Source organism: Microcebus murinus, chromosome 1, assembly GCF_040939455.1.
Source record: "Microcebus murinus isolate Inina chromosome 1, M.murinus_Inina_mat1.0, whole genome shotgun sequence".
NCBI classification, from domain to species: Eukaryota; Metazoa; Chordata; class Mammalia; order Primates; family Cheirogaleidae; genus Microcebus; species Microcebus murinus.
The window spans coordinates 120,052,761-120,078,498 of NC_134104.1; the positions used below are offsets into that span (position 1 = coordinate 120,052,761).

The 25,738-nt window shown below is 36.3% G+C and overlaps 1 protein-coding gene across 3 annotated transcripts in view; it reads right to left on the minus strand.

The window, feature by feature from the left end:
• PPP2R3A (protein phosphatase 2 regulatory subunit B''alpha) overlaps positions 1–25,738 on the minus strand; it is a 148,141-nt gene that overhangs the window by 15,590 nt on the left and 106,813 nt on the right. For all 3 annotated transcript variants that reach the window (XM_012787771.2, XM_012787769.3, XM_012787773.3), the window contains 3 exons: positions 10,326–10,501; positions 9,492–9,610; positions 6,911–7,017 (listed from right to left, as the gene is read on the minus strand). In XM_012787771.2, coding sequence (XP_012643225.1) covers positions 6,911–7,017; positions 9,492–9,610; positions 10,326–10,501 — 402 coding nt within the window. The remainder of the gene's footprint in view (positions 1–6,910; positions 7,018–9,491; positions 9,611–10,325; positions 10,502–25,738) is intronic.

Sequence of the window (25,738 nt, forward strand, 5' to 3'; positions counted from 1 at the left end):
CTACAACTCATGATGATGGCAAAAAAAAAGAAAAGAAAAAATATTGTAGTTTTCTTCATGCCTTAATAAAATAGGCACTTTTGTGGTGGTTCCATTTGTATTTGTCTATACTTTTGATTATCTCTGTGAAATCAAACTCATTGTGCTTTTTTGTCATTTATCTTCCTTAGAGTTTTTTTTTGTCCATTTAATTTGTTGGTTTTTATGACTGTGGATTTGTCAATTCCTCGTTTTTCCATCAGACTTGCTTTATATACTGCATATAGTTGATAACTTATTTTCATGGCCAACTGTTGAAATACTGATTCTCTTTTAAAGCTGTGAATTCTGTTTGTCTCATTAACATTGCCACATTTGATTTCCTCTATTCATTTTCCTGTTACCACTATGTAAGGTGTGAATCTGAAGAACAATATATTGTTAGATTTTTAATCAATTGAACTCTATACTGGTTTTATGATTGACACTGTATCTGGACTTATTCCATTTAGTGCTGTCTTTTTCTTATTGCCGTCTCTTTCTTAATATAGTGGACATCTATTGCTGTTGTTCCTTTATCAGCATAACATTCCCCTTTCTTCTCACCATATTCTCCATTTCCCCCCTATTTTCCTTGGGAGAACATATGGTTTGGATGGACTTGACTTATGTCCAAGTTTAGTTCTAGGCCTAACCCCTTCAGGAATTAATTTAGGGAATGGACCCAAACCAACAAAAGCTGAAGTGACATGAATCCCAAGCTTTTGTTAGAATTTGGGGGAAAGAGATTTTTCTCTTTTCTCTGAACTTGAAGCTATTAGGTGATCATCTTGCTACTGCATATGAAAATCTCATCCAAAAATAAAAGAATGAAAGGAAAACATATCCAAGAGATGAAAGAGATGATATCCTACTTTTATCATTCTATAGAGTCTCTATAGTCAGTACTATCTACTATCCCTGGACTTTTCAGTTCCATAAAGCAATAATATCCTTTTTATTTATGCCTTTTTTTTTTTTTTGGCTTATGCCAATTTGAGTTGAATTAGGTCACTTGCCACCAGAAGAATGCTGATTAACACATTTGTCTTTCAGCAGACTGAGTTTTCTTTACTCATCTTGTTTTCAATTAATAATCTATGTCTTTTTCTAAAACTGATTTGAAAGTTTTTAATTTTATTTTTCCTCTTCTAGTGATTGACCTTAAATTTTTTAACAGATATATTTTAACTCTGTGGTCCTCAACCCCTGGGCCACATCCCAGTACTAGTCTGCAGCCTGTTAGGAAACAGGCCACGCATCACTGCCTGAGCCACCTCCCCCAGCTTCTGGTATCCCCCTCCCCGAGGTCCATGGAAAAATTGTCTTCTATGAAACTGGTCACTGGTGCCAAAAAGGTTGGGGACCACTGCTTAACTCTAGTCATTGTTAAAGAAATATAAATTTATCAGTATCTATTATATTCTCCACTCTAATAAGGATAAGAACCATAGCATATTACCTCAACTTCTTTTTCTCTTTTATGTTAACAATAGCTATGATCAGTATTTAGTCCTAAGAATAAATTTTACTACTTTCATTGTTCATAATTGTTTCTTGCATCCCATGATTTCTTCTAGGATCCATTTACCTTCTTGCTGAAGAATACTGTTTAATATTTCTAAACTTTTTTGCAGACTTCTGAAAATTCTAGGTTCAAAGTTATTTTCTTTGCAGTACTTGAGTGATTTTGTTCCACTTCTTTTTGTGTGCACTTTTCTCGGGTAGGTTTTTAGCTCTTCTATGTTCTGAAATTTCACTTCGTTGCAGCGGTCAACAAACTGTACTCTGTGGGCCAAACCTATCTTGCTGCTGTTTCATGAGGGTAGGATGGGTAGGAGGGTAGGATGGGATATGCAGGGGTTGACCTACCTGGATGCATCTCCTCCTGGTCTTCTTGCTATTGGTTTGAGTCGAATTCAGGTATGGATCATTAAGTGCTGCTCCCATTATCAGTAGCAATTATCATTACAAAGAATCTAAGCTTCTGGCTTCTCCTTCAATCTGATCCCATCTGCTTTCCTTCTTTTAGTGGTCCACTGAAAAGTTTCTCTCCTTACTTTGAGAGGTGCTGTCTTATTTTTATGTGGTGTGAGACTGAAAACTACAGCGTACTTTCAGTCTACCTCCTTGAAATCAGATGCTGGTCTATATTATTGCTACTTTTTAGAAGTCCACTGAAGTTTTGTTTGTGGCCTAGTATGTATTTTGTAAATGGTCTACAGACATAAACCAAAAAGGTATTTTTATCTATTTTTAGGGAATAGTTTACTGTATCTGCAAATAATATTATAGGTTTCAATTTCTCCTTCTCTTTTGAGGTTTCCCTTAAAAAATCTGCTATTATCAGGACAGCTTTTTTTTTTTAGGTCTGAATTCTTTTTATATCCAACCTTTGTTGTTTTTTGGTGGTTGTTATTCCATAATTGAATCTTTTTCTCTTAATAACTGAGTTTATTCCTTTTATATTCACTCATCTAGAAATATTTGCCTTAGTTTTGTCATCTTTAGTTTATGCTGCATGGTCTGTATTTTTCCTTTGTGTGTATATATTTTCTGATGCAATTAGGATAGAGTCTGGCTTTTCAAATGTTTACTTTAAGAGTATTAATTAAACACCCAACTTGATTTATCAGTTTTTGAGGGTATCTGTTGAGACCCTGCTGGTAAAACTTACACATGTATTTTCTTCTTTCTTGGTATCTCCAATTTCAGTTGTTATTTCTAGAATTTACACATATATTTCCTCTTCACATCTCAATTTTATTTACTGTTTTCCAGAATATTATATGCTGTTCTCTTTTAATGCCCTTAGCTGTTTAGCTTCATTTCTACATTTACATGAACAGAATGTTTTTCTACCATGGCTGCTCCATTTCTTTGTTTTTTTTTTTTTTTCTATTCCTTTTAGAGACAGGGTTCTTGCTCTGTTGCCCAGGCTGGAGTCCAGAGGCGCAATCATAGCTCACTATGACTTTGAACTCCTTGGACTCAAGTGATCCTCCTGTCTCAGCCTTCCAAGTAGGGTGGGACTACAGGCGAGTGCCACCACACCCAGCTAATTTTTTTGTAGAGACAGGCTCTTGCTATGTTGCCCAGGCTGGTCTCAAACTTCTAGCCTCAAGAGATCTTCTGGTCCTCAAGAGATCTTCCGGTCTTGGCCTCCCAAAGCACTGGGATTACAGGTGTGAGCCACTGCACCCGGCCTCCAATTCTGAGCTCTTTATTTTGGTTTGTCTCTTGGTTTTATGATTATGTCCTTTTTTTTTTTTTTTTTAAAAGAGCTCTTTACAAAGAGATATGAAGCTGTATTACTTTCAGTTCTCACATGTTTGAAAATATATATCCATCTGTGTCTTTATGTGTGAATGCCATCTTGGCTTAATATAAAGTTCTTAGGTTTATTTCTCTGAGAAAGTTGTAAACATTGTTTCATGGTCTTTATTATTCAGTTTTACTGTGGAGGTATCTGAAGAAGGGCTGACTTTTTTCCCCGTCTGGTAACTTGCATTTGTAAAAAATGGGAAAAAAAACCCACCCCCAAACCCTAAATAAACCTTTATTCATCCTTGAATTCCAATAAAATCACAACGCATATCTGGGGTCAATCACTGCTATCAGTATTTCCTGGATATGGCATGATTTCTGACCGTTCATATTTAGGTTTTCTTTTATTTAAAAAAAACTTTTGCATTATCTTTGAATAGTTTTTTCTAGTCCGTATGTTGTTTAATACATGTAAGTCAGATCCCTTTTGTTTAACTTACATATACCTATTTTTTTTTTATTCTTCCTAGTATTTCTTTATTGTCCCTCAGAAGAATTCCTCTTTTTCCCCTCCCATAACCCATTTTACTAGAAAGGTCTATAAACTTTTGAACCCCATGGAGGAGTTGAATCTTCATTTTCTGAGGGTTTTCAAGTATATACATTAAAATAAATTTGTATAGTTTTTCTCATTAATCTGCTTTATTGTGAGTTGATTTTTCAGCAAACCTTCAAGAGTGAAGGGGAAATTTTCCCTTTGACCCAATAGTTGAAAGTTTACGTTTTAGAACTAGATATCTCTCTAGGTTCAAATACAAACTCTGTTTCCAAAAGTTCGACACTTGTCCCTGAGGCTGCATCAGAAGAAAAAGGACAACTGGTTTGAGGAGAAGGAAAGATAAGTTTATTAATTTGCCGGCAAATGAGGATGTTGACAGACTTCCATCTTAAAGTACCAACGTCCTCCCTAATTTTCTTTTGGATACCTTTTTGGTTCTTTCTATTAATAAGCCTTCTTCTTTGTCCCTATTATTTTCTTAATGAAAGTTAAATAATACAAATCCACAAAATTATTTTAATGCTTACTTGGAATTGCACTGTGTATGTGTAGTATAACTTTTGCTTTTGAGAAAGGGTTTCGTGCTGTCACCCAGGTTAGAGTGTAATGGTGTTATCATATCTCACAGCAACCTCAAACACCTTGGCTCAAGCAATCCCCTTGCCTTAGCCTTCTGAGTAGCTGGGACTATAGGTATGTGCTACCATACCCAGCTAATTTTTCATATTTTATGTAGAGATGGGGTCTTGTCATGTTGCTCAGGCTGGTCTTAATCGAATTCCTGTTCTCAAGTGATTCTCCCACATCAGCCTCCCAAAGTGACAGGATTACAAGCCATGTAGTATAACTTTATTAATCTTCCCATTAGATACTTTGATTGTCTCCAATTTTTCACTGTTATTAACATCCACATATGTTCTTAACTATAGCAGTGTGGCTTCATATGATCAGTAAATGAACCCTAATTCCTAGCAGGAAGCTCAATGCCAAGAAACTTTAAATAATGGTTATGAATCCACTTTCCTGTCTTCATGAAGTTAGGCTTAAGATACTCAATGCATAATGAATGATTTTTAGGGTTTCTAGGTCATTGCCATAAAAATGACACCCCAAATTTGTGGCTAAGCAGATTAAAGAAATCTCTAGATTAAATAAATTAGACCAGGTATGGTGGCTTACACCTATACTCCTAGCACTTTGGGAGGCCAAGGCAGGAAGATTGCTTGAGGCCAGGAGTTGGAGACCAGCCTGAGCAAGAGAGAGACCCTATCTCTACCAAAAAATAGAAAAATTAGCTGGGAGTGGTGGTATGTGCCTGTACTCCTAGCTACTCCAGAGGTCAAGGCAGGAGGATTGCTTGAGCCCAGGAGTTTGAGGTTGTAGTGAGCTCTGATGATGCCACTGTACTCTAGCCTGGGGGACAAAGTGAGATCCTATCTCCAGGGGGGAAAAATAAAAGAAAGTGGTTTGGTGATAGCTTATTCAGCACTCTCAAAAAAGATATTAAAGACTTGATGGTAGAGGTACAAAATGGTGCAATCTATAATATATAGAGGACTATCTGACATTATCTATTGGGTTGGGCTGAATATTTTCTGTTTATCCTTCCAGATCTCTTCCCCTATGCTGTGCACCTCAGAAGGATGACCTAAATAGACCACATCATTGGGTTCTTTTCTTCTGATTTGAAGTCAATGTGAGACATTAGCAGGATACTGAAGGTTATGAAGAGAATGAAGTTGGGTATTTATTCTAGCAGGTCCCTCTCAGCTGAGTTGCCACTGGTTAGTTAAATCCCATTACTGAACGTCACAGGTCCTGTCAGGTGACTCTCTTCATATAGCTATTCTCTTTGGGTTCTGGTGATAGTTTCATCTCCTTGTCCCTTTTGGCCTCCTACAGATGAGAATGGCTTCCCACTGGTGTGAGTTCTGGGTGTCTGCATCATTTCTCTGAAACTCTTATGTCTTTGCAAACTCTTTTCAGAAACCTAGTTTGAGTATGCTGTTTGCTACACTTCTAGGAATTTGTCTTATATTTATATATAAGATGATTCATTGCAACATTATAATTTCTACTATTAAAATATTAGAAATAATGTCCATCACTACAGAACTGTAAAATAATGATACAACTATATAGTGGAACATTATGTAGCTGTAAAAAACTGTCATTCATTAGACACATCTATGGCATAATCTCTAATATATTAAGTATGAAAAAAACAAAGTATCAAACTATGAATATATGCTACCATTTGTGTAAGAAGGAAATAACAAAAGAATATATATGTATTTCCATATATATGGAGTAGGAGTTTTTGGAAGGGTATATAAGAACATGATATAAGAACTGGATGGTAGGAAACTTGTTACTATTTATTCTTTTTGTTTCCTTGATATTATATCATATGAATACTGCCTATTCAAAAAATGCATTACATTAATGATAAACCTTAGAGAAACAATGACTAGGAAAAATTACAGGAATTGCTGAAAAAGTCACTAGAAGATGATGGAAAAATTCAGCAAATTATAGAGTTACTAAAATCCAAGCAGTCAAATTCTTGGATAATTTAATTTCTTAACATGGTCCCTTTTACAGAATTATGCCCTGACTAGTATTAATTATATGTAGAAGTTACTTCTGGTACTAGGTTGAATACACAAAACCACGTATGATAAAGATTTGTTTTAAACATGATCATTTTTATTATTTTAAGGAGCTTCAGTTCCTTTAGTCTCCTCCTCTATCTGCAGAATTTATTGATACCACTAAAATAGCAGTAATGACTGCTCAGTGATCTTGGTTTCCGGTGAAAGGTACAAGGGTGAAAGGTACAACTCCATGAAAGAAAATGGGGCATGAGAAGACTTTATCAGGAAATTAGAGAAGAGAAGACTGCTGGAGAGAATATTCATTTAACTAAAGTTGGTTTAAAAATCGTATTTTTATGCTATTCAAAAATGGAAAAAATAGAAAAGGATTTTTTCTAGGTGGTTTTAATATTCTTGACATGGGCATCCCTGTTAAAAAGTTCTACAAGACAAAGGGAGACTCACTCACCCTTCTTGGAACTGTGCTTGTGCAGATTCCTCTGCGACAAGAGTCTCATACTCCTCAGCAGCAAACCGGTCCCAGTCAGAGGGCTCAGGCCCCTCGTTTTCAACATCCTGATTGGAAAGAGGGCAACCACAGGAAATAAAAATAATCAAAGACAGAGAATTGGAGATAGGTCATCACATGTGTTGACTGCTGAAGAAAACCTATCTGAAAAGTGTTTCCTGTTAACATGTTAAAAGAAGTGGTAAGGTAACACTCCTAAAGTGATTTTTATACCGCAAATCACAAAATTATAATAATTTAGCAGCTAGATTGTAGATCTAGATTCTTTAGCCTTGTATTTAGAGACCTTTCTCCAGTTCCCTCTCCCCTGGCACTTTGCATAGCAGCTGTCTGGAGTGACTTGTGGTTTGCACATGACCACCTGAAATGTACCTTCCCCATATCCATGGTTTTCCAGCAAATTTTACTATCTCTTTAAAAGCTAGCTTAGACACCATGTCATCTGTGTTATCTTCCATGAAACAGCCCTTCTTTCCCAAATCACTTCCTTCTCTCTATTGCAGATGCTTTGGTTCCCATCTTTTCCTCTTGTGTCTCTGTCATCTCCATATTCCCAGTATCTCTTCAACATAGTGCCTGGAATTTATTGAGCATTTTCTGACTAATAACATTCTCTGCAGATCAGAACAAATATTAATGATTACCATCTCTTATAAAAGTAAAATTTAGAAATGAAGGGGGAAAAAACCCATACTTTTTCTGTCCCTTCTACAATGTCTCAGATTATATGTTCCAGGTAAAATGTCTTTCCAAACTGACAATGTAGTAGTAGTGTCTTAGGGCCCAGGGTCAGTTATGCCCAGAAAAATGTTAAGTACCTAAATATTGAATATGCAGTGTGTTAATTACTACATCTAATCCATCTTAATACCCTCTCCATCTTTTTAACATTTCTGAAATTGCCATGCATCTTAGACTTAAAATTGGCAATGTTTTGGGTTTTTATTGCTTAGAGGAATGTAAAATAATGGGGCATGTTAAATTCAGTGAAATATAATACCGACTTTAGGCCAGCAATAACGTACCTGATATGCTGAGATCAGCTGCAGAGTATTTGTTTTTAGGAGGTGATTTCATATTCTTACTATTTGGGTCAAACAGTTAAGGAACATGTAGAAGAAAAGAAGACTACAAAAGCTGCCTGTAGTTGTACAATAACTGTCGAAACAGTCCTTTTCTATCAACATAATTTTTATTTCTTAAACAGAGGAATGCTAAAAGCAAATGGTGATTTTTTTTTTTTTTTTTTTTGAGACAGAGTCTCGCTTTGTTGCCTAGGCTAGAGTGAGTGCCGTGGCGTCAGCCTAGCTCACAGCAGCCTCAAACTCCTGGCTCAAGCAATCCTCCTGCCTCAGCCTCCCAAGTAGCTGGGACTACAGGCATTCGCCACCATGCCCGGCTAATTTTTTGTATATATATTAGTTGGCCAATTAATTTCCTTCTATTTTATAGTAGAGATGGGGTCTCGCTCTTGCTCAGGCTGGTTTCGAACTCCTGACCTCGAGCAATCCGCCCGCCTCGGCCTCCCAGAGAGCTAGGATTACAGGCGTGAGCCACCGCGCCCGGCCGGTGATGTTTTTTTGTTTCTGGACATGGATCATATGTCCAGGGGTTTCTGAAAGTCCATGGTTTTTGTGTATGATGAAGGAAGCTCATCTTTATTCAGAGGCAGAATGACATTTAAAACTGATAGCCATGCTCAGCAATCATTAATACTTGAAAAAGTGTTATATTACACAAGAGCTGTTTATCACAGAGAGCTTCTAGTTTTTATTATGATGGGGAAAGCTATTTATCATAGATTCCTGGTAAGTGAATGGTACAATTAAATCAAGGTCAATATAGTTTTTAATACAGATGCCTACTGATATATTTTTAAAAGTCAGAAGAACAAATTTTTAATTTATTTTTCTTATTTTCTTTTAACAAGAAAGGGAAGAGAATCAAGAACAAATTTTTTTAAAAAATACTTTTTGTAACTGGTTTCTAATGTAGACAGTACGTAGGTGGATGCAGGTTACCTAAACTTGAAGATTAGCTGTGGGGAGAGATGTGTTCTAGGTCTTTTTTTCTCTATTTTCAGTATTTGATAAAATGTTTTAAACATTACTTCTTTAAATACTGAGATTCCTACATGCATTTATTTATTTTTTTTAGAGACAGAGTTTCACTCTGTTGCACAGGCTAGGGTGCAAAGGAATGATTATAGCTCACAGCAGCCTCAAACTCCTGGGCCTAAGCGATGCTTGTGCCTCAGCCTCCTGAGTAGCTGGGACTACAGGTGTGCACCACCGTGCCTGGCTACTTTATCTTATTTTTGTAGAGATGGGGTCTCGGTATGTTGCCCAGGCTGGTCTTAAATTCCTGACCTCAAGCGATTCTCCCACCTTGGCCTCCCAAAGTGCTGGAATTATAGCCATTAGCCACTGCGCCTAGCCTAGAGAGACCATTTTAATATTAATATGAAGCACACAGCCCTGATACTGCAGTCCTCAAACAAAAGTTAAAATTATACTGGTACCTTCTGGACGGCAAAGGGATCCCTTTGTTCATGGTCTAAGTATTTCTCCAGATTAAAGAAAGTGTCGTAGAAGATGTGAGCCATTCTGCACCTCTTCAGATCTCTTAGGGTTATTTTGCCTACATAAAAGAAAATCTGGTAAATTTCATCAAGAGCTGTTTTGGAAAGAGAAAAAACTCCTTAAGTCTAAAAGTATATGTATATGTTTATTATAAAAATACCATTTTTTTTAAGTTGAGTTAAAAATTCACATAACATAAAATTCACCATTTTAAAGTGCATGGCTTTTAGTACACTCACAATGTTATAAAACCTTCACCACCAATACCTAGTTCCATAACATTATCATCACCCCAAAAGGAAACTCTGTATCCATCAAGCAGTCCTCTCCTTATCTCCCCTCACCCCCAAGCCCCTGGCAACCACTAATCTGCTTTTTGTCTCTATGGAAAAAAATCCTATTTCTTTGTTTCTTTTTTTTAAGAAATTAGGTCTAGCTGTGTTGCCCAGGCTAGAGTGAAGTAGCTATTCACAGGTGCATTCATGGTGCAATCATAACGCACTACATACAGTCTTGAACTCCTGCCTCAGGCTCCCACATAGCTGGGACTGCAGGCATACCATACCCAGTGAAAAATCCTATTTGTTAAACAGTGGATTTGCCACCAATTGCCAGTTCTACATTAATAGTCAAGGAGAAACTTTAAACACTTCTATACTTGGGAGGCCTGCATGGAAGACTCTGGAAAGTAGATAATCTAGGGTGGTCTAGGATTACGTGCCCCACTTTGTTACACAGGTGAACAGTGTAAATGTCCCTTTACTCTGTCTCACCATCACTGGCTGGCTTCACCAAGTCAAGCATCTGGCACAATAAATCATGGAATGGCAAGGGCTCGATGCCCATGGCCTCCATCCGTTCACACTGTTCCTCGTAGAAGTACTCCAGCTCGTACATGGAGAGTACACCATCTCCATCCACGTCCATGCAGCGGAACCAATACTCAATGCTAGGAGATAAGGACAATCATTATCACAGGCCTGGTAAAGATCTTTTATTTACCCAGATTTACTATTGCCCCTGTTTCATTTTAAATGAGAGTTACATACATGTATATGACTTAGACATAGTTTTACAAAGTTTGTTAGGGAAAATGGGAGACTCCTTCTTCCCTTTATTTTACCATCCCAGAAGCAACCATGTTCAACAACTGATTATTTTTCTTTTCACCTTCATATTTTCAGATAACATATCTATATTACTGTCTTGTATTTGTTTTAATAACTGTATTAATTTTACACTATGAAAGATGAGGTTTTAGATCTTTACCACTTCCCACCACTACATGCCTTTTCCATCCTCTTAATATAAATTGTTCAACATTCAGAGTGTATAATTTTATTTTTATTTCTTATTTAGTTTTCCATGTACTTGTTAATAATTCAACTCTTAAATCTCTGCCAGTTGTCTAAATCCATACTCAGTCCCATCAAGTATGCTACCAATTGTATGTTCTTGATGAATTTTATTGTGGTTCCTCTGACCTGCTCTAATCTGGACTGCTAGGTCTCTAGGCTTAGTTCACAGTTTCATCTAAGAATTCCTTTTACCTTTCTCCTATTTCTTGTATCTAACATGTTCCTCATTCTTTTTTTACTTACTTGTTTGGTGCAGCACATTAGCTAGTAGCTTCTTGAAAAGGGAGCATGGCAGGTAAATTTTGTGAGATCTTGGATCTTTTTGAAAGTACCTTTTTTCTACCTTCTAACTTGGTTGGTATTTTGGCTCGTTATAGAATTACAGGTAGGTGGTGCTTTTCCTTCATATTTTTAAAGGCATTGATACATTGTCTTCTATCTATCCAGTGTTGCTGAGAAATCTAAAGCCATGTTGAGATGTAATTCTTTGACTGTAACCTGTTTTTTTCTCTTTGAAGCCTGCAGAGGTTTCTCTGAGTCTCTGGTGGTTTGAAATGATGAAGTGCCTTGGTCTGGATCCAACTCATCTATTTGGCTGTGCTTTTCTGAGAATTTATTCAATTTGGAAACTAGTAACCTTGAGTCCTTGAAAATTTTCTTAAATTATTTTATTTTTTGCCTGTCTTCTTCCTCCTTATTGATTCTCCTTTTATAGAACTCCTGTTATTCAGATCTGTATGGTCCAATATGGTAGCCACATGTGGCTTTTGAGCATTTCAGATGTGGCTAGTCCAATTTGAGATGGTTTCTAAGTGCAGATTTTGAAGACATAGTATGAAAAAAAGAACGTAAAACATCAATATTTTATATCACATGTTGCAATGACAACATTTTAGATAGGGTAAGATAGATTAACTAAAACTAATTTTACCTACTTCTTTTTACTTTTTAATTATGGCTAAATTTTAAAAATTACATATGTGGCTTGCATCATATTTCAATTTCTAATTATATGGGCCTTTTTGGCCTGGTTCTCTAATTTTCATATCTTGTCTCTATTTTCTACCACTTCATCTTTTTAAAAATTGTTCTTTCTGTGAGATTTCCTTAGCTTTATCTTCTAAATATTCTGTTTTTTATTTTTGCTATCATAGTTTTGATTTCCCAGAGTTTTTTTTCAGTTTCCTGAATGTTCCTTTTATAAAAAGTAAAATTTTGTTCATGTTCTATGAATGTAATTTCTTCTCATATCTCTGAGATATTAATAACCATTTCTTTTTTTTTGTTGTTAAAAGTTTTCTTTTCCTTACAAAGTCTCTGTTTCATCTAGGTTACCAATTCCCCACCCTCTGCTCATTTGTTTGGTCTCTATTTTTTATGTGAGGCTTTACTCAGGTATTTAGTGATGCTTTGTTTTCTGTTCATATTTAAGAATAGGTGCTAAAAAGCTGATCAGAAGTTCTATCTATGGGATGGTTGACTCTGGGCTTTACTGTAAAATGATCTGACTGGGTTATTTCCTTGGGGATAACCCAATGTAAAATCTTCAGGTCTTTATTCTTTGGCTGGTCAGATTGCCTGGAAAGCATCTTTTAGTTGGAGGATCAGGGCAAGTTGACTGTAAATTGAGTGAGGAATGAAGACTGGACATGCAACATTCAGTATGCATATACTAATTTAATCTGTTTTCAATATGGCATCCATAACTTCAATAATGCTCGTTTTCCCTAGTAGACAGGGTCTCTATTTTATACTTTCCAGGGAATAAAGCACCAGTTTTATGCCAAGGTAGAGGATATGATCTAGAGACTGTTTCTTTAAACAGATTTTCTGTAAACCTTCCTGTGTTTTTATCTTTACCTTCACACTACCCCTACTTCCAAGGTTCCTGGTACCCCTGAGTCCTGAATGTGTAGAGGTTTTGCTGGGTATATCTGGTTGCTTCTTGTTTTATTCCTCTGCTGGCTTAGGATTTAGGGAAGTCTGCTAAGTTTATTTGCTTTCTAGTTTCTAAATCTTTTTTTTTTTTTTAAATCTCTTCTATTTCCTTTATTATTATGGTTTATTCCTTAAAAAAGTCTCTTTACTGGCATTTTAGTGGGGTTTCAAGAAGAATGAAAATTAAGTGTGGTTAAGTTGCTGTCTTCACTCAGAAACCTATTCACTCTTTATTATGCCCACTTTATCATACTGCATTGTCACTCAGAGTAGCATCTATAGCTGTATCATCAATTAAGAACATATACAAACACAACGAGTAAGAGGTGCAACGTTTGGGGGATGGACACGCTTGAAGCTCTGACTCGAAGGGGGAAGGGGGACATGGGCAATATATGTAACCTTAACACTTGTACCCCCATAATACGCGAAAATAAAAAAAATATATATTAAAAAAAAAGAAGAAATATATCATTGTAATATAAGGAAGAAAAAAAAGAACAGAATATGGGCCAGGCACTGTGGCTCACACCTGTAATCCTAGCACTCTGGGAGGCCAAGGCAGGAGGATCACTCAAGGTCAAGCGTTCGAAACCAGCCTGAGCAAGAGTGAGACCCTATCTCTACTAAAAATAGAAAGAAATTAATTGGTCAACTAAAAATATATAGAAAAAATTAGCCAGGCATGGTGGCACATGCCTGTAGTCCTAGCTACTCAGGAGGCTGACACAGGTGGATTGCTTGAGCCCAGGAGTTTGAGGTTGCTGTGAGCTAGGCTGATGCCATGGCACTAAGTAAGACTCTGTCTCAAAAAAAACACAAAAAAACGAAAAAAAACCACATACACACACACACACACACACACACACAAAAAAAAAAAACAAAACAAAAACAAAAAAACACCCCAGAATATGAAGCCAACAGCATTAATTGGTAATAGGGAACAATATTTTTCTAGAAACATAAGTTCATGGCGAAGTAAAACTTCTCAACCCTTGGTCAAATTCACATTTGTAAGCCTGAAACCATATTAAGAACCACCACACGTGTAATGGCTTCTAAAAATCTCTTTTGGGGAGAGAAAGGTGAAAATAACTAAGTTGTGACTATTAACTGTTTTTAATTAAGTCACAATAAGATCTGTATGTACCTTTCCTAAGAAAGATAAATATTAAATCATTCTAACAAATTGAACAACTGATACTTACAAAGTTCTTTTAAGAAATATATTTTAAAAATTATACCAGCTTGATATTTAATGTTACCATTAAAGAACAGAAAAGGACATTCACTGGGTCCAATGAGAGTAAGGTAATAGTTTGGCCATGGTGAAGTCCTATCATAACTTACCTACTCTCATAATTATAAAAGGAACAGCACTTTGAAACAATTACTTATTGTGGGAAAAACCTTGAAGAGATAGATCTAATAAGCAGAGGCCTGCAATAAATGGAATAATATCTAGTGGTTATACCATTATATCATTTTTTTTTCTTTTTTTTTAGTGATAAATGTTTTAGTACAAAAGGAGCAAGGGACTGTCCTTTGGTCTTTAAGATCTCTTGGTGTCTTGAAATTCCTTATTACTTGTCTTAAGAGAATAAAAATCAGGCCAAAAGGAAGAAAGTAAATCTTGATTTTGACAGGGACCTAATAGGAATTAAGTAAACGGCAACTTCTTTTACTGAGAAATATAACCAGAAGTACGTTAGCCACTTGCACATTCAATTAAGAACTAAGACTCTTTTGAGTCTATACAATTAGTAAAGCTAAAGCACATACTTCAGTTCTTTGTAACAGCTCATAAGAGAGGAAGAAAGCTGGAATGCAAAGAGACAGATATACTGCTTGAATATTTGCCAAAGACACATGATAGCAGCCTTTAAATTGGAAAGATGTGGTAGATAAATCAGATGTAAGTCTGTGAATATTAGAGAGGATAAGGATCAATGTACAAAAGAGAGAAGATGTTTTTAGTCATAGACCTAGAAAAATGTATATAGGCTGCTTTAGTGGATAGTTATCTGTGCCTGAAAAGTTTAGAAGTAGGGGCTGAATAGATGGTTAAACACATGTAGAACATGTTCAGAGGGAATTTTTTTATTGGAAGTACTGGATACTCTCTAAAATTTCTTTCAGTGAAGATATTCTACTCTTTCTTATGAAGGGAACTTACCTTCTCAGAACCTAAAGTAATGACCACATTATAGGACAAGTGGAAAACAGAAAAGCACACAAAAGGAATAACTATCGAAGGAGAACCAGTATTAAATTTTTGCTATATTTACCAACAATTTTTGGTTTTTCAAAGCATAATGACATTAATGACAAATTGTAAAACTGTAGACATAAACCAGATTATGTCTTGCCCTTGTTCTTAGACTGGATGAAATTAAGTTCTGGACTAGTGATTTCTTATCTTTAATATAAACTCCTATAAGCTATTCAAGAAGAAAGTTGTAGGAAACTCCCTTATTGCTTAGGGTATAACTAAATGTATATTTCATTGCATATTCAGAATACATATATTAGTGCCTAATACCTTAAAAAGCACTGGCCTAGTGCCTTCAGGCATAACTAACTAAGCTGAATAAAATAGTTGCTGGAGATGACACCTAGCCAGGTGACTGTAGAAGCAGAATGTGATAAAAATAAGGACAGAAGGATTAGCAGCAGTCCCCCCTTTTCGGTACCAGGGACCAGTTTAATGGAAGACAGTTTTCCACGGACCAGGGAGGTGGGTGGTGGTGGGTGGTGGTGTGGAGCTCAGGCGGTGATGTGCAGCTGTTTCCTAACAGGCCACTGGCTGTGGCCCCGGGGTTGGGGACCACAGGTCATTAAAGGACATACCAAAAGAGGGTTTGCAAGAGCTTGTCCACAAAAATCAATCTATTCAAAGATACCTTTCATATCTTCCCCAGGACCAGACATAGGAAGGACTCAAGATCCTAATTTTGTACACGGTATTTTATACAGGACTCAGCAAGTTTTAGTCAGTGTATAATTTTTTTCATGAAACTCATCTTCTACCCATGTCTTGTATAAGTCAGAATCTTGATTTCTGCAAAGTGGTGCCTATTATATTTTCTTAAATAAGACTTTGATTGTACAGATGGACCCTGACTTATGGTTTTCTGACTTTATGATGGTACAAAAGCAATATGCATTCAATAGAAAACATACTTCAAGTACTGAAAAAAACATTCTGTTTTTCACTTTTGGTACAATATTTCATAAATTACATGAGATATTCAATACTTTGTTATAAAATAGGTTTTGTGTTAGATGATTTCATTCAACTGTAAGCCAAGTAAGTGCTCTGAGCATATTTAAGGTAGGGAAGGCTAAGCTATGAAGTTCAGGTAGATTGGATGCAAAAATACATTTTTGACATATTTTCAACTTATGATACGTTTATCAGAATATAAGTGGAGAAGCATCTGTATAGATTCTTTCTTTTAGTTATTTTATTTTTTAGGTATTTTATTTTATTATAATATATATTTTTTGAGACAGAGCCTCACTCTGTTATCCAAGCTAGAGTGCTGTGGCATCAGCCTAGCTCATAGCAATCTCAAACTCCTGGGCTCAAGCAATCCCTACTGCCTCAGCCTCCCAAGTAGCTGGGACTACAGGCATGTGCCACCATGCCTGGCTAATTTTTTTCTATATATTTTCTTTAGTTGTCCAACTAATTTCTTTCTATTTTTTTCAGTAGAGACGAGATTTTACTCTTGCTCAGGCTGGTCTCAAACTCCTAAGCTCAAACAATATGCCCCCCCCCCTCCCTGGTCCTCAAGGGGAAAGGTGTAGGCCTCACTCTCTGTGGAAACCTCAGACTGGAGGACGCACCAGTGGAGGGGAGGTGGCCTCTCCCCAAAGTCTTGGTTTAATCTGCCCTCCTGGCTGCAGTGGGTAGGGGAGGAGCAGGGGAGGAAAAGAGTCTGAATGGAAGAGAGTTGGTACTCTGGCTCCTTTGGTCCCTCTCCCTGGAAGGAAGCCTGGATGGAATGCCCAAGGTTTGTGATCACACAAGTTTTCCAGGGTCCCCTGCAGTCTGAGGCAGGCTTTGAGAACTGCCTGTGTGGGAACAGGTGATGCAAAAGGGCTGGAGTTCCCTAAAGTGCTCAAAGGGATGCTATGGGCAGAGAAGTACAATGGCGACTGCTTTCTCTACTCTAGGCTGTGGTCATTGGGGGTGAGGGGACCCTGAAGGGGCTCAAAGCCTACCCTTTATGTTCAAGAAGCTTGGGTTTGTGAGGGTGTAAAAGCTTCTAAGCAACTTGGCAACCCACTGATTACCAAAGGTGTGTGGGGAGGAGAAATGAAACCCCCACCTATCCCCCTTCACTGGGCTCTGAGCTTCTCCTGGGTTGATTTTTGCTGATATCTTTTCCTCCCTCTTCTTGGTTCTGCTCACAACTTGTTTCTGTGAAGTCCCCAGCAGGCTCTGGCACTTTTTCCTCCAAACTACACCTATGCTGTGCCCATTCCCTCTTCTCCTTTATCTGAAACTTTCCCTTCCCTCCAGGACCATCTGGCAAGTGATATCTCTAGTCAGCCATTTTCCTTTTGATAGTGTCTTGAAGCACAAAAGTTTTAAATTTTGATGAAGTCATCCATTTTTTCTTTTGTTACTTATGCCTTTGGTGTCAAGAGTCAGCATTTCCACTTTTAGAACCAAAAAACACCAAATAACCCAACCAAACAAACAACAAAACCAAATAACAACTACCTGAAATTTTTTAAGGAATTGCTTTGAATCTGTAGATCACTTTGGGAATTACTGCCATTTAACAATATTAAATCTTTGGATCCATGAACATGGGATGTCTTCATTTTATTTAGATCTTCTTTAATTTCTTTCAACAATGTTTTGTAGTTTTCAGAGTATAAGTTCTGTACTTTTGTTAAAATTATTCCTAGGTATTTTATTCTTTTTGCTGCTATTATCACTGGAATTATTTTCTTAATTTCATTTTTTTGATTTTTCATTATTAGTACATAAAAATAGAGTTGATTACTATATATCCTACAACCTTACTTAGCCTTTACTAAGTTCTAACAGTTTTTTAGTTGAGTTCTTCTTATGGTTTCTGCTAGATAAGATAATATCATATTCAAGTAGATAGCTTTATTTCTCCCTTTCCAATCTGGATGCTTTTTATTTCATTTTCTTGCCTAATAGTCCTGACTAGAACCTCTAGTACTATGCTGAATAGAAGCCACGAGAGTAGACATCCTTGTCTTCTCTCTTAAGAAGATAGCCTTCAGTCTTTACCATTAAATAGTTGTTAGTTGTGCATTTTTCTGATACCCTTTATGGGGTTGAGGACATTCCCTTCTAATTTTGTTAAGTGGTGTGTGTGTGTAGTGTTTTTTATCATGAAGCAGTGCTGGATTTTTTCAACTGCTTTTTCTGAGACTACTGAGATGGTTATGTAGTTTTTATCCTTTGTTGTATTAACATGGTGTATTACATTGATTTTTAGATGTTAAACCAACCTTGCATTTCTGAGATGTCTCACTTGGTCATGGTATGTAATCTTTTTTATATATTGTTGAATTCAGCTTCCTTGTATTTTGTTGAGCATTTTTACACCTATATTTAAAAGAGCTAGTGGTTTGTAGTTTTATTATAATATTTTATATCTGATTTTGGTATCTGGTGATATTTGGCCTCATAGAATGAGTTGGAAAGTGTTCTCTCCTCTTCTGTTTCTTGGAAGAGTTTGTAAAGAATTGTTATTAATTCTTCTTTAAATGTTTGGTGGCATTCTTCAGTGGGATTCTTCAGTAGCATTGTCATCTTGGGATTGTTTTTCCTATTCGGACTTTTTATTTCTTTCTGAGCCAGTTCTATAGTTTGTGTCCCTTCAGGAATTTGTTTATGTTGTCTAAGTTATCTAATTTGTTAGCATAAAGTTGTTCCCAGGCTTCTGTTATAATCCTTTTTGTTTCTATAACATTGGCAGTGATGTCCTCTCTTTCATTCTTGATTTTAATAATTTGAATCTTCTCTTTTATTTTCCTTGATCAGTTTAGCTAGAGGCTTATCAATATTGTAGATCTTTTCAAAGAAATCAACTTTTGGTTTAGTTGGTTTTTTTTTTTTTTTTTTTTTTGGCTAGGTGTGGCGGCTCACACTTGTAATCCAGCAGTTTGGGAGGTTGAAGTGAGAGGATCACCTGAGGCCAACAGTTTGAGATCAGCCCAGGCAACATAACAAGACTTTGTCTCTAAAAAAAAATCTATTGTTTTCCCCTCTCTATTTTATTTATCCATTCAAATCTTTATTCTTTCCTTCTGTTTGCTATCCTTAATTTGTTCTTTTTCCCTAGTGTCTTAGGGTGGAAGTTTCGGTTATTGATTTGAGATCTTTCTTGTTTAATATATGTGTTTACAGCTATAAATTTCCCCTAGCACTGCTTTAAATACCTCCTATAAGTTTGGTATATTGTGTTTTGATTTTCCATTCATCTCAATGTTTTGGTATGTTGTGTCTTCATTTTTATCCATTTCAAAATATTTTCTAATTTCATTCATGTGTTGTTCTTTGACTCAAATTGTTGTTTCTATATATTTATGAATTCCCAAATTTCTATTATTAATTTTAAATTCTAATCCATTGTGATCACAGAAAATGCTTTGTATGAGTTCATTAATTTTATTTATTTAAATGTTTTATGCCCTACCATATGTCCTATCTTGGAGAACTTTCCATGTACATGTCAAAAGAACAGGTATCCTATCATTCTTGAGTGGAGAGTTCTATAATGTCTGTTAGGTCTAGGTGGTTTACAGTTTTGATTATAGTATTTATACTATTGTTCATACTTCTATTTCCTTGTTGCTTTTCTTCATGGTGTTTGATCCATCATTCAAAGTGGGGTAATACCAGATGCAGTGGTTCATGATTGTAATCCTAGCACTTTGTGAGGCTGAGGCAGGACTGCTTGAGGCCAGGAGTTTGAGACCAGCCTGGGCAAGAGTGAGACCTGGTCTCTACAAAAAAATTAAAAAATAAGCTGGGTGAGGTAGCATGTGCCTACAGTCCCAGCTACTTGGGAGACTGAGTCAGAAGGATCGCTTGAGCCCAAGAGTTTGAAGCTGTAGTGAGCTATCATCATGCCACTGTACTCTAGCCTACATGACAGAGTGAGACTCTGTCGGGGGAGTGGGGGGGGGGATAAAAACAGAAAGCCAGGTAATAAAGTCTCCAACGAGATTATCATCAAATTGTTTACTTTTCTCTGCCATTCTGTCAGTTTTTGCTTCATGTATTTCTGGGTTCTATTATTAGGTGCATATGTATTTACAATTATAATGTCTTTCTGTTGGATTGGCCCTTTTATCATATAAAATTGTCCTTCTTTGTCTCTAATAATGATTTTATTTATTTTTATTGATTTATTTTATTTTAGCATATTATGGGGGTACAAGTGTTAAGGTTACTTATATTGCCCATGCCCCCCTCAAGTAAGAGCTTCAAGCATGTCCATCTCCCAAACGTTGCACATCTTACTCATTGTGTCTGTATATACCCATCCCCTCCTCCCCCCTCCCACCCTCTCTAATAATGATTTTTGTATTAGCTGTTTATTTTCTCTGATATCTATTACAGCTACTCCAGCTTTTTTTGTGGCTAATGTTTACATGATTTTTTTCCATGTTTTTACTTTCTTTTTTTTGACTTTTTAAATCTTTAAATCAGTGTCTCCTGATAGCATAAACAGCATATACGGATAGAGTACTGCCTATCTGAATCTGAAATGCTTGGGACTAGAAGTGTTTTGGATTTTGGATTATTTGGGATTTTTGAATATTTGCATATATATAATGCGATATCTTGAAATATGAAAATCACTTATGTTTCATATATACCTTATACACAAAGCCTGAAGGTAATTTTATATAATATTTTAAATAATTCTGTGCAGAAACAAAGTTTGTGAACATGGAACCATCAGAAAGCAAAGATGCCACTATCTCAGCCACCTATGTGGACAGTCTGTGGTTGTTTGGCATCACCATCATTCCTGACTCTGAATTTATATGCTATCAATAAGCAATCATTTTCTTTCACTTATTCACATGTAAGTGCTAACATGTAACAGTGAAAAATATGACATACCATTAATACAGTGAAAAAAATGTATTCAGGGTAATTAAGCAGCACCATAGCATCACCAGAATACCTGTATCAGCTGTTTACCAACAGCAACAACAAACAAGGGCAGGCTTTACGCCTCTACCTATGATGCTGTGTTTTGATTAAAAGGTTACTGTGTACTGTATTTTACTTTTTTAAGTGTGAATAAACATGACAAGCAGTTGAGATACCAGAAAGTGGGTCCTTTAGGGATGATGAAGCATCCTGCTAGATGGTTTAAGATAATGCTTCCTCCAGAATCATTTGCCTCATTAACAATGGTTTTTGTCTCAGAAGTCACTCTTTGATTTTATAAACTGACATAATTTTTTGTTTTGAATGCATGATGCTCTCGTCTTTCAATAAGCCTACCACACATTTTCACCATGTCATCTACAGGCACTTTTTTCTGCAGTATTAATGTCATCTTTGTTGTTACTGTTACCAAAATCACCTCAATTCAGAACCATTTTGGCTATTTCACCATTGGTCAATCAATGAATGAACAACTGGAGTCTCATTATCAATATTAAAAAATTTTCAGCACCACATGTACTTACCAGCAAATTGGTATAAACTGATCAACAGCTAAGTGGACATACAGGAATAACATCTATCGGGTGTCAGCCAGGTGGGGGGGAGGGTATGGGTATATACATACAAAATGAGTGTGATACACACCAACTGGAGGATGGACACACTTGTAGCTCTGACTCAAGAGGGGAGAGGGGGACAAGGGCAATATATGTAACCTTAACATTTGTACCCCCATAGTATGCTGAAAAATATTTTTCAATAACCACTTCTTCCAGCTTACTAATGGACTCTGAAGGTATTTTTTGGCATATGTAAGGTCAGTCATCATTTTTTTCTCTCGCTTGACTATGGCATCGTTCAAATCACCACCCTGTTCAATCATCATCACTGAACATAGTTGCAGGCCAGACGTTGTGCCAGGCATGCACAACTTTGTCTTTATTCACTATGTTCCAAGCATTGGCAACAGCATATATGGCGTCCTTCATGTTAAACTACTTTTGAAAACCTTTTGCACTGATACCTCTGTTCACTGCTGCTAGCAAGCTATTAAACAAAATGTTTTAATATTGACTCTTCATTGATCTAAGGATACCCTGACCACATGGCTGAATAAATGAAGTCACATTTGGGGGAGAGGACATGGCATAAACATTACTGTTGTTATTTCTTTTTTTGAGACAGGTTCTCACTAGGTTGCCTAGGCTGGTCTTGAACTCCTGTGCTTAAGTGATCCTCCTGCCTCAGTCTCTTGAATATCTGAGCCTGTACAGGGTGTACACCACTGTTCCTGGCTCATAAACATTATTTTTGATGATAATTTCAGCTGGAGGATAAGCAGAATAGTCCTTAAGGAATAACAAAATCTTACAGTCATCATCCAGTCAAACTTCCAGGCTGTGAGCATAAGCCAGTGGTACAAAACGTTTGTGAAACCAATCAGAAAAGATATCCCTGGTAATTCATGCTTTTTTGTTAGAATAATAATGGACTGATAAGAAAGTCATTCCTTGAAAACAGCAAGGATGCAAGTTTTGCTTATCATAGCACGTTTACACTTATGCCTGCTGTGTTAGCACATCCCAGCACAGTTATTCTATCCTTGGCATCCTTAATTCCTGTAGGGGCTGTCTCATCAGCTGTAGTGAGTGTCTTTTGGGGCACTAATGCCAAAACAGTGATGTTTCTATAACATTATAGTACTTGTTCTGACATAAAATTTTTATCAGCAAGGACCCTGGCAAACTTGTCAATAAATTTTTCCACTGCTTTGTGATCAGCAGGTGCTTTTTTACTGCAAATATTTAAAAATTTAATACCATGTATTTTATTAAAATTATCTTCAATTTTTAGTTTATTGTGATAGAGTTTTGCTTATTTCATAATCAGCATACCATTCAATGGCATGTGTTCACTGCAATGCTGAAAAATCTACTCTTTTAATACACAGTTGAGATCTTCATTTTTAGCTTTATGAAATGTCTTTCTATTTTTCATTGACTTCTTTCTATTCATCACTGTCAGCATAGAACTTCAACAATTTATTCTTTTCTTTCCTCCAGTTATATATGGTGGTCATTCCAACACCATATTCTTAAGATGTTTCACACTTACACCACTGTCCAGTTTCTCCAACAGCTTGACTTTCTATGCTATAAACGTAAATGCTTCCTCTTTTTCTTACCACTGTTATGGGGTATCTGCAGGCCTTTTTGACATTTTCAACAGTATCTTTCTACCACAGAGCAAAGAATAAGCAAAAAACACAATGAGTAAGGCACGTAGGTCTTGGGTCCATTTGAAGCATTAAGGAGAACCTGCCAATAGAGTATCTGGCTTGCACACATGCAATTTTATTCCCCTTTGTGGGTGTGCTTGTGCTGGGGAAATCTATGGGTGCACAGAAAAGACACATTGTAGTTGAAGGGGATTGGAAGGGTCTTTTCTCCTTGGGTATGCTGAGTAACCTGTGTGTTATGAACCTGTGTTTTGGCTGTAAAATGTTATGACAGGTCAGATGTGGAATTTTCCACTTCTGGCATCATGTTGGTACTCAAAATTTGGCATTCTGGAGTGTTTCAGATTTTGGAGTTTTGAATTAGGGATGCTCAACTTGTAATTGTATTTTGTTTTTATAATTGTATCTAGTCTGGTAATCTCTGCCTTTTGGCGGATGATTTAATAATTCACTTCTAATGTTATTGTTGCTATAGTTGGATTACATCTGTTGTGTTACTTTTTGTCTTCTGTACATTTTAACATTTTTCTCTTTTCTTTTTTTTTGGGACAGGGTCTTGCTCTCATGCCCAGTCTAGAGTGCAGTGGTGTCATCATAGCTCACTGCAACTTCAAACTCCTGGGCTCAAGTGATCTGCCTGCCTCAGCTTCACAAGTAATGTCTGCACCATTATGCGCAGCTAATTTTTCTAATTTTTGTAGAGGTGGGGTCTCACTCTGTTGCTCATGCTGGTCTTGAGCTTCTGGCCTCAAGTGATCTTCCTACCTTGGCTTCCCAAAGTGCTAGGATTATAGGTGTGAGCCACTGTTCCTGGCCCCTTTTTTTATATTAAGTGAATATTTTCTAACATTTTAATCCTTTAATGATTCTTTCACTATGTATTTTTAGTTAATTTCCTAGTGGTTGCTCTAGAGCTCACCATATACATCTTAATTTGTCAAAATTGACTTCAGATTTGTACTGATTTAATTGCAGTATGAGATATTGAAATATTACTCCTTATAGCTCTATTCTTTCTTCCCTCTTTTTGTACTATTATTGTCATACAACTTACAGCTATACATATTAAAAACTCAATAATTACAGTTATAATTGTTATAATTACTACTTTATATGATTTTATGCTTTTTAAAGAAGTTGAGAGAAGAAAGGGAATTTGTTATATTACAGAATTTGTTATATTGAACTTAACTACCATTCTGGTTTTCTTCATTTGTTCCTGTGGAATAATAGGGGTTCCAGAAAAAGAAAAACATGGATGGGAAGTATTTGAGGAAAGTTTTTCCATAATTAAGGTAAAGATTGAGAGGGTTAAAAAAAACACCAAAAAAGTGAAAAGAAAAAATGCACATCTTCAAATCTTTGGAAATTTAGGTAATCTAACTGAAACCACCCCAAGCCTTCAAAATAATACATTAATGACAAATTTACATATGCATACTTATTGATATGAAAATTTACTATATGTGGAAAAATGTGTTAAAAAACTATATATAGTATAATCCCATTTATCATACTGTATCATTTGGAGCAAGGAGAAGGAGAAAAGGAAGGAAAAGGGGAAGAAGCAGGAAGGGGGAATAAAAGGAGGGGGAAAGGGAGGATATATACCAAAACATTAACTATGGGTCATGGAATTATGAATGAATTTTATATTAAGGTTTTTGATTGCATGTATTTCATAATTTTAATATTTATCTTAAGCAAAAAGAACAAATTGGGAGGCATCAGTCTGCCAGACTTCAAACTTTACTACAAGGTTATAGTAACAAAAACAGCATAATACTAGAACATGAACAGAGATATAGACATTTGGAATAGGATGGAGAACCAAGATATAAAACCATCCTCATATAGCCCTCTAATCTTTGACAAAGCAGACAAAAATATACACTGGAGAAAAGAATCCTTATTCAATAAATGGTACAGGGAAAACTGGATATCCACATGCAGAAGATTGAAACCAGATCCCCACCTCTCACCGCTCACAGAAATCAACTCACGATGGATAAAAGACTTAAACCTAAGGTGTGAAACCTTAAAAATTCTTGAAGAAAATGTTGGGAAGACTCTTTTAGACATCGGCCTCGCCAAAGAATTTATGAAGAAGACTCCCAAAGCAATCACAGCAGGAACAAAAATAAACAAATGGGACCTGATCAAATAAAAAGGCTTCTGCACAGCCAAGGAAACTATCATTAGAGCAAACAGACAACCTATACAATGGGAGAAAAGTTTTGCTTTCTACACATTTGATAAGGGGCTGATAACAAGAATCTACATAGAACTTAAGAAAATCAACAAGAAAAAATCAACCCATCAATTAATGGGCAAAGGACATGAACAGAAACTTCTCCAAAGAAGACAGAATAATGGCCAGCAAATATATTAAAAAGTACTCAACATCTCTAATCACTAGGGAAATGCAAATCAAAACCACAATGAGATATCACCTGACTCCGA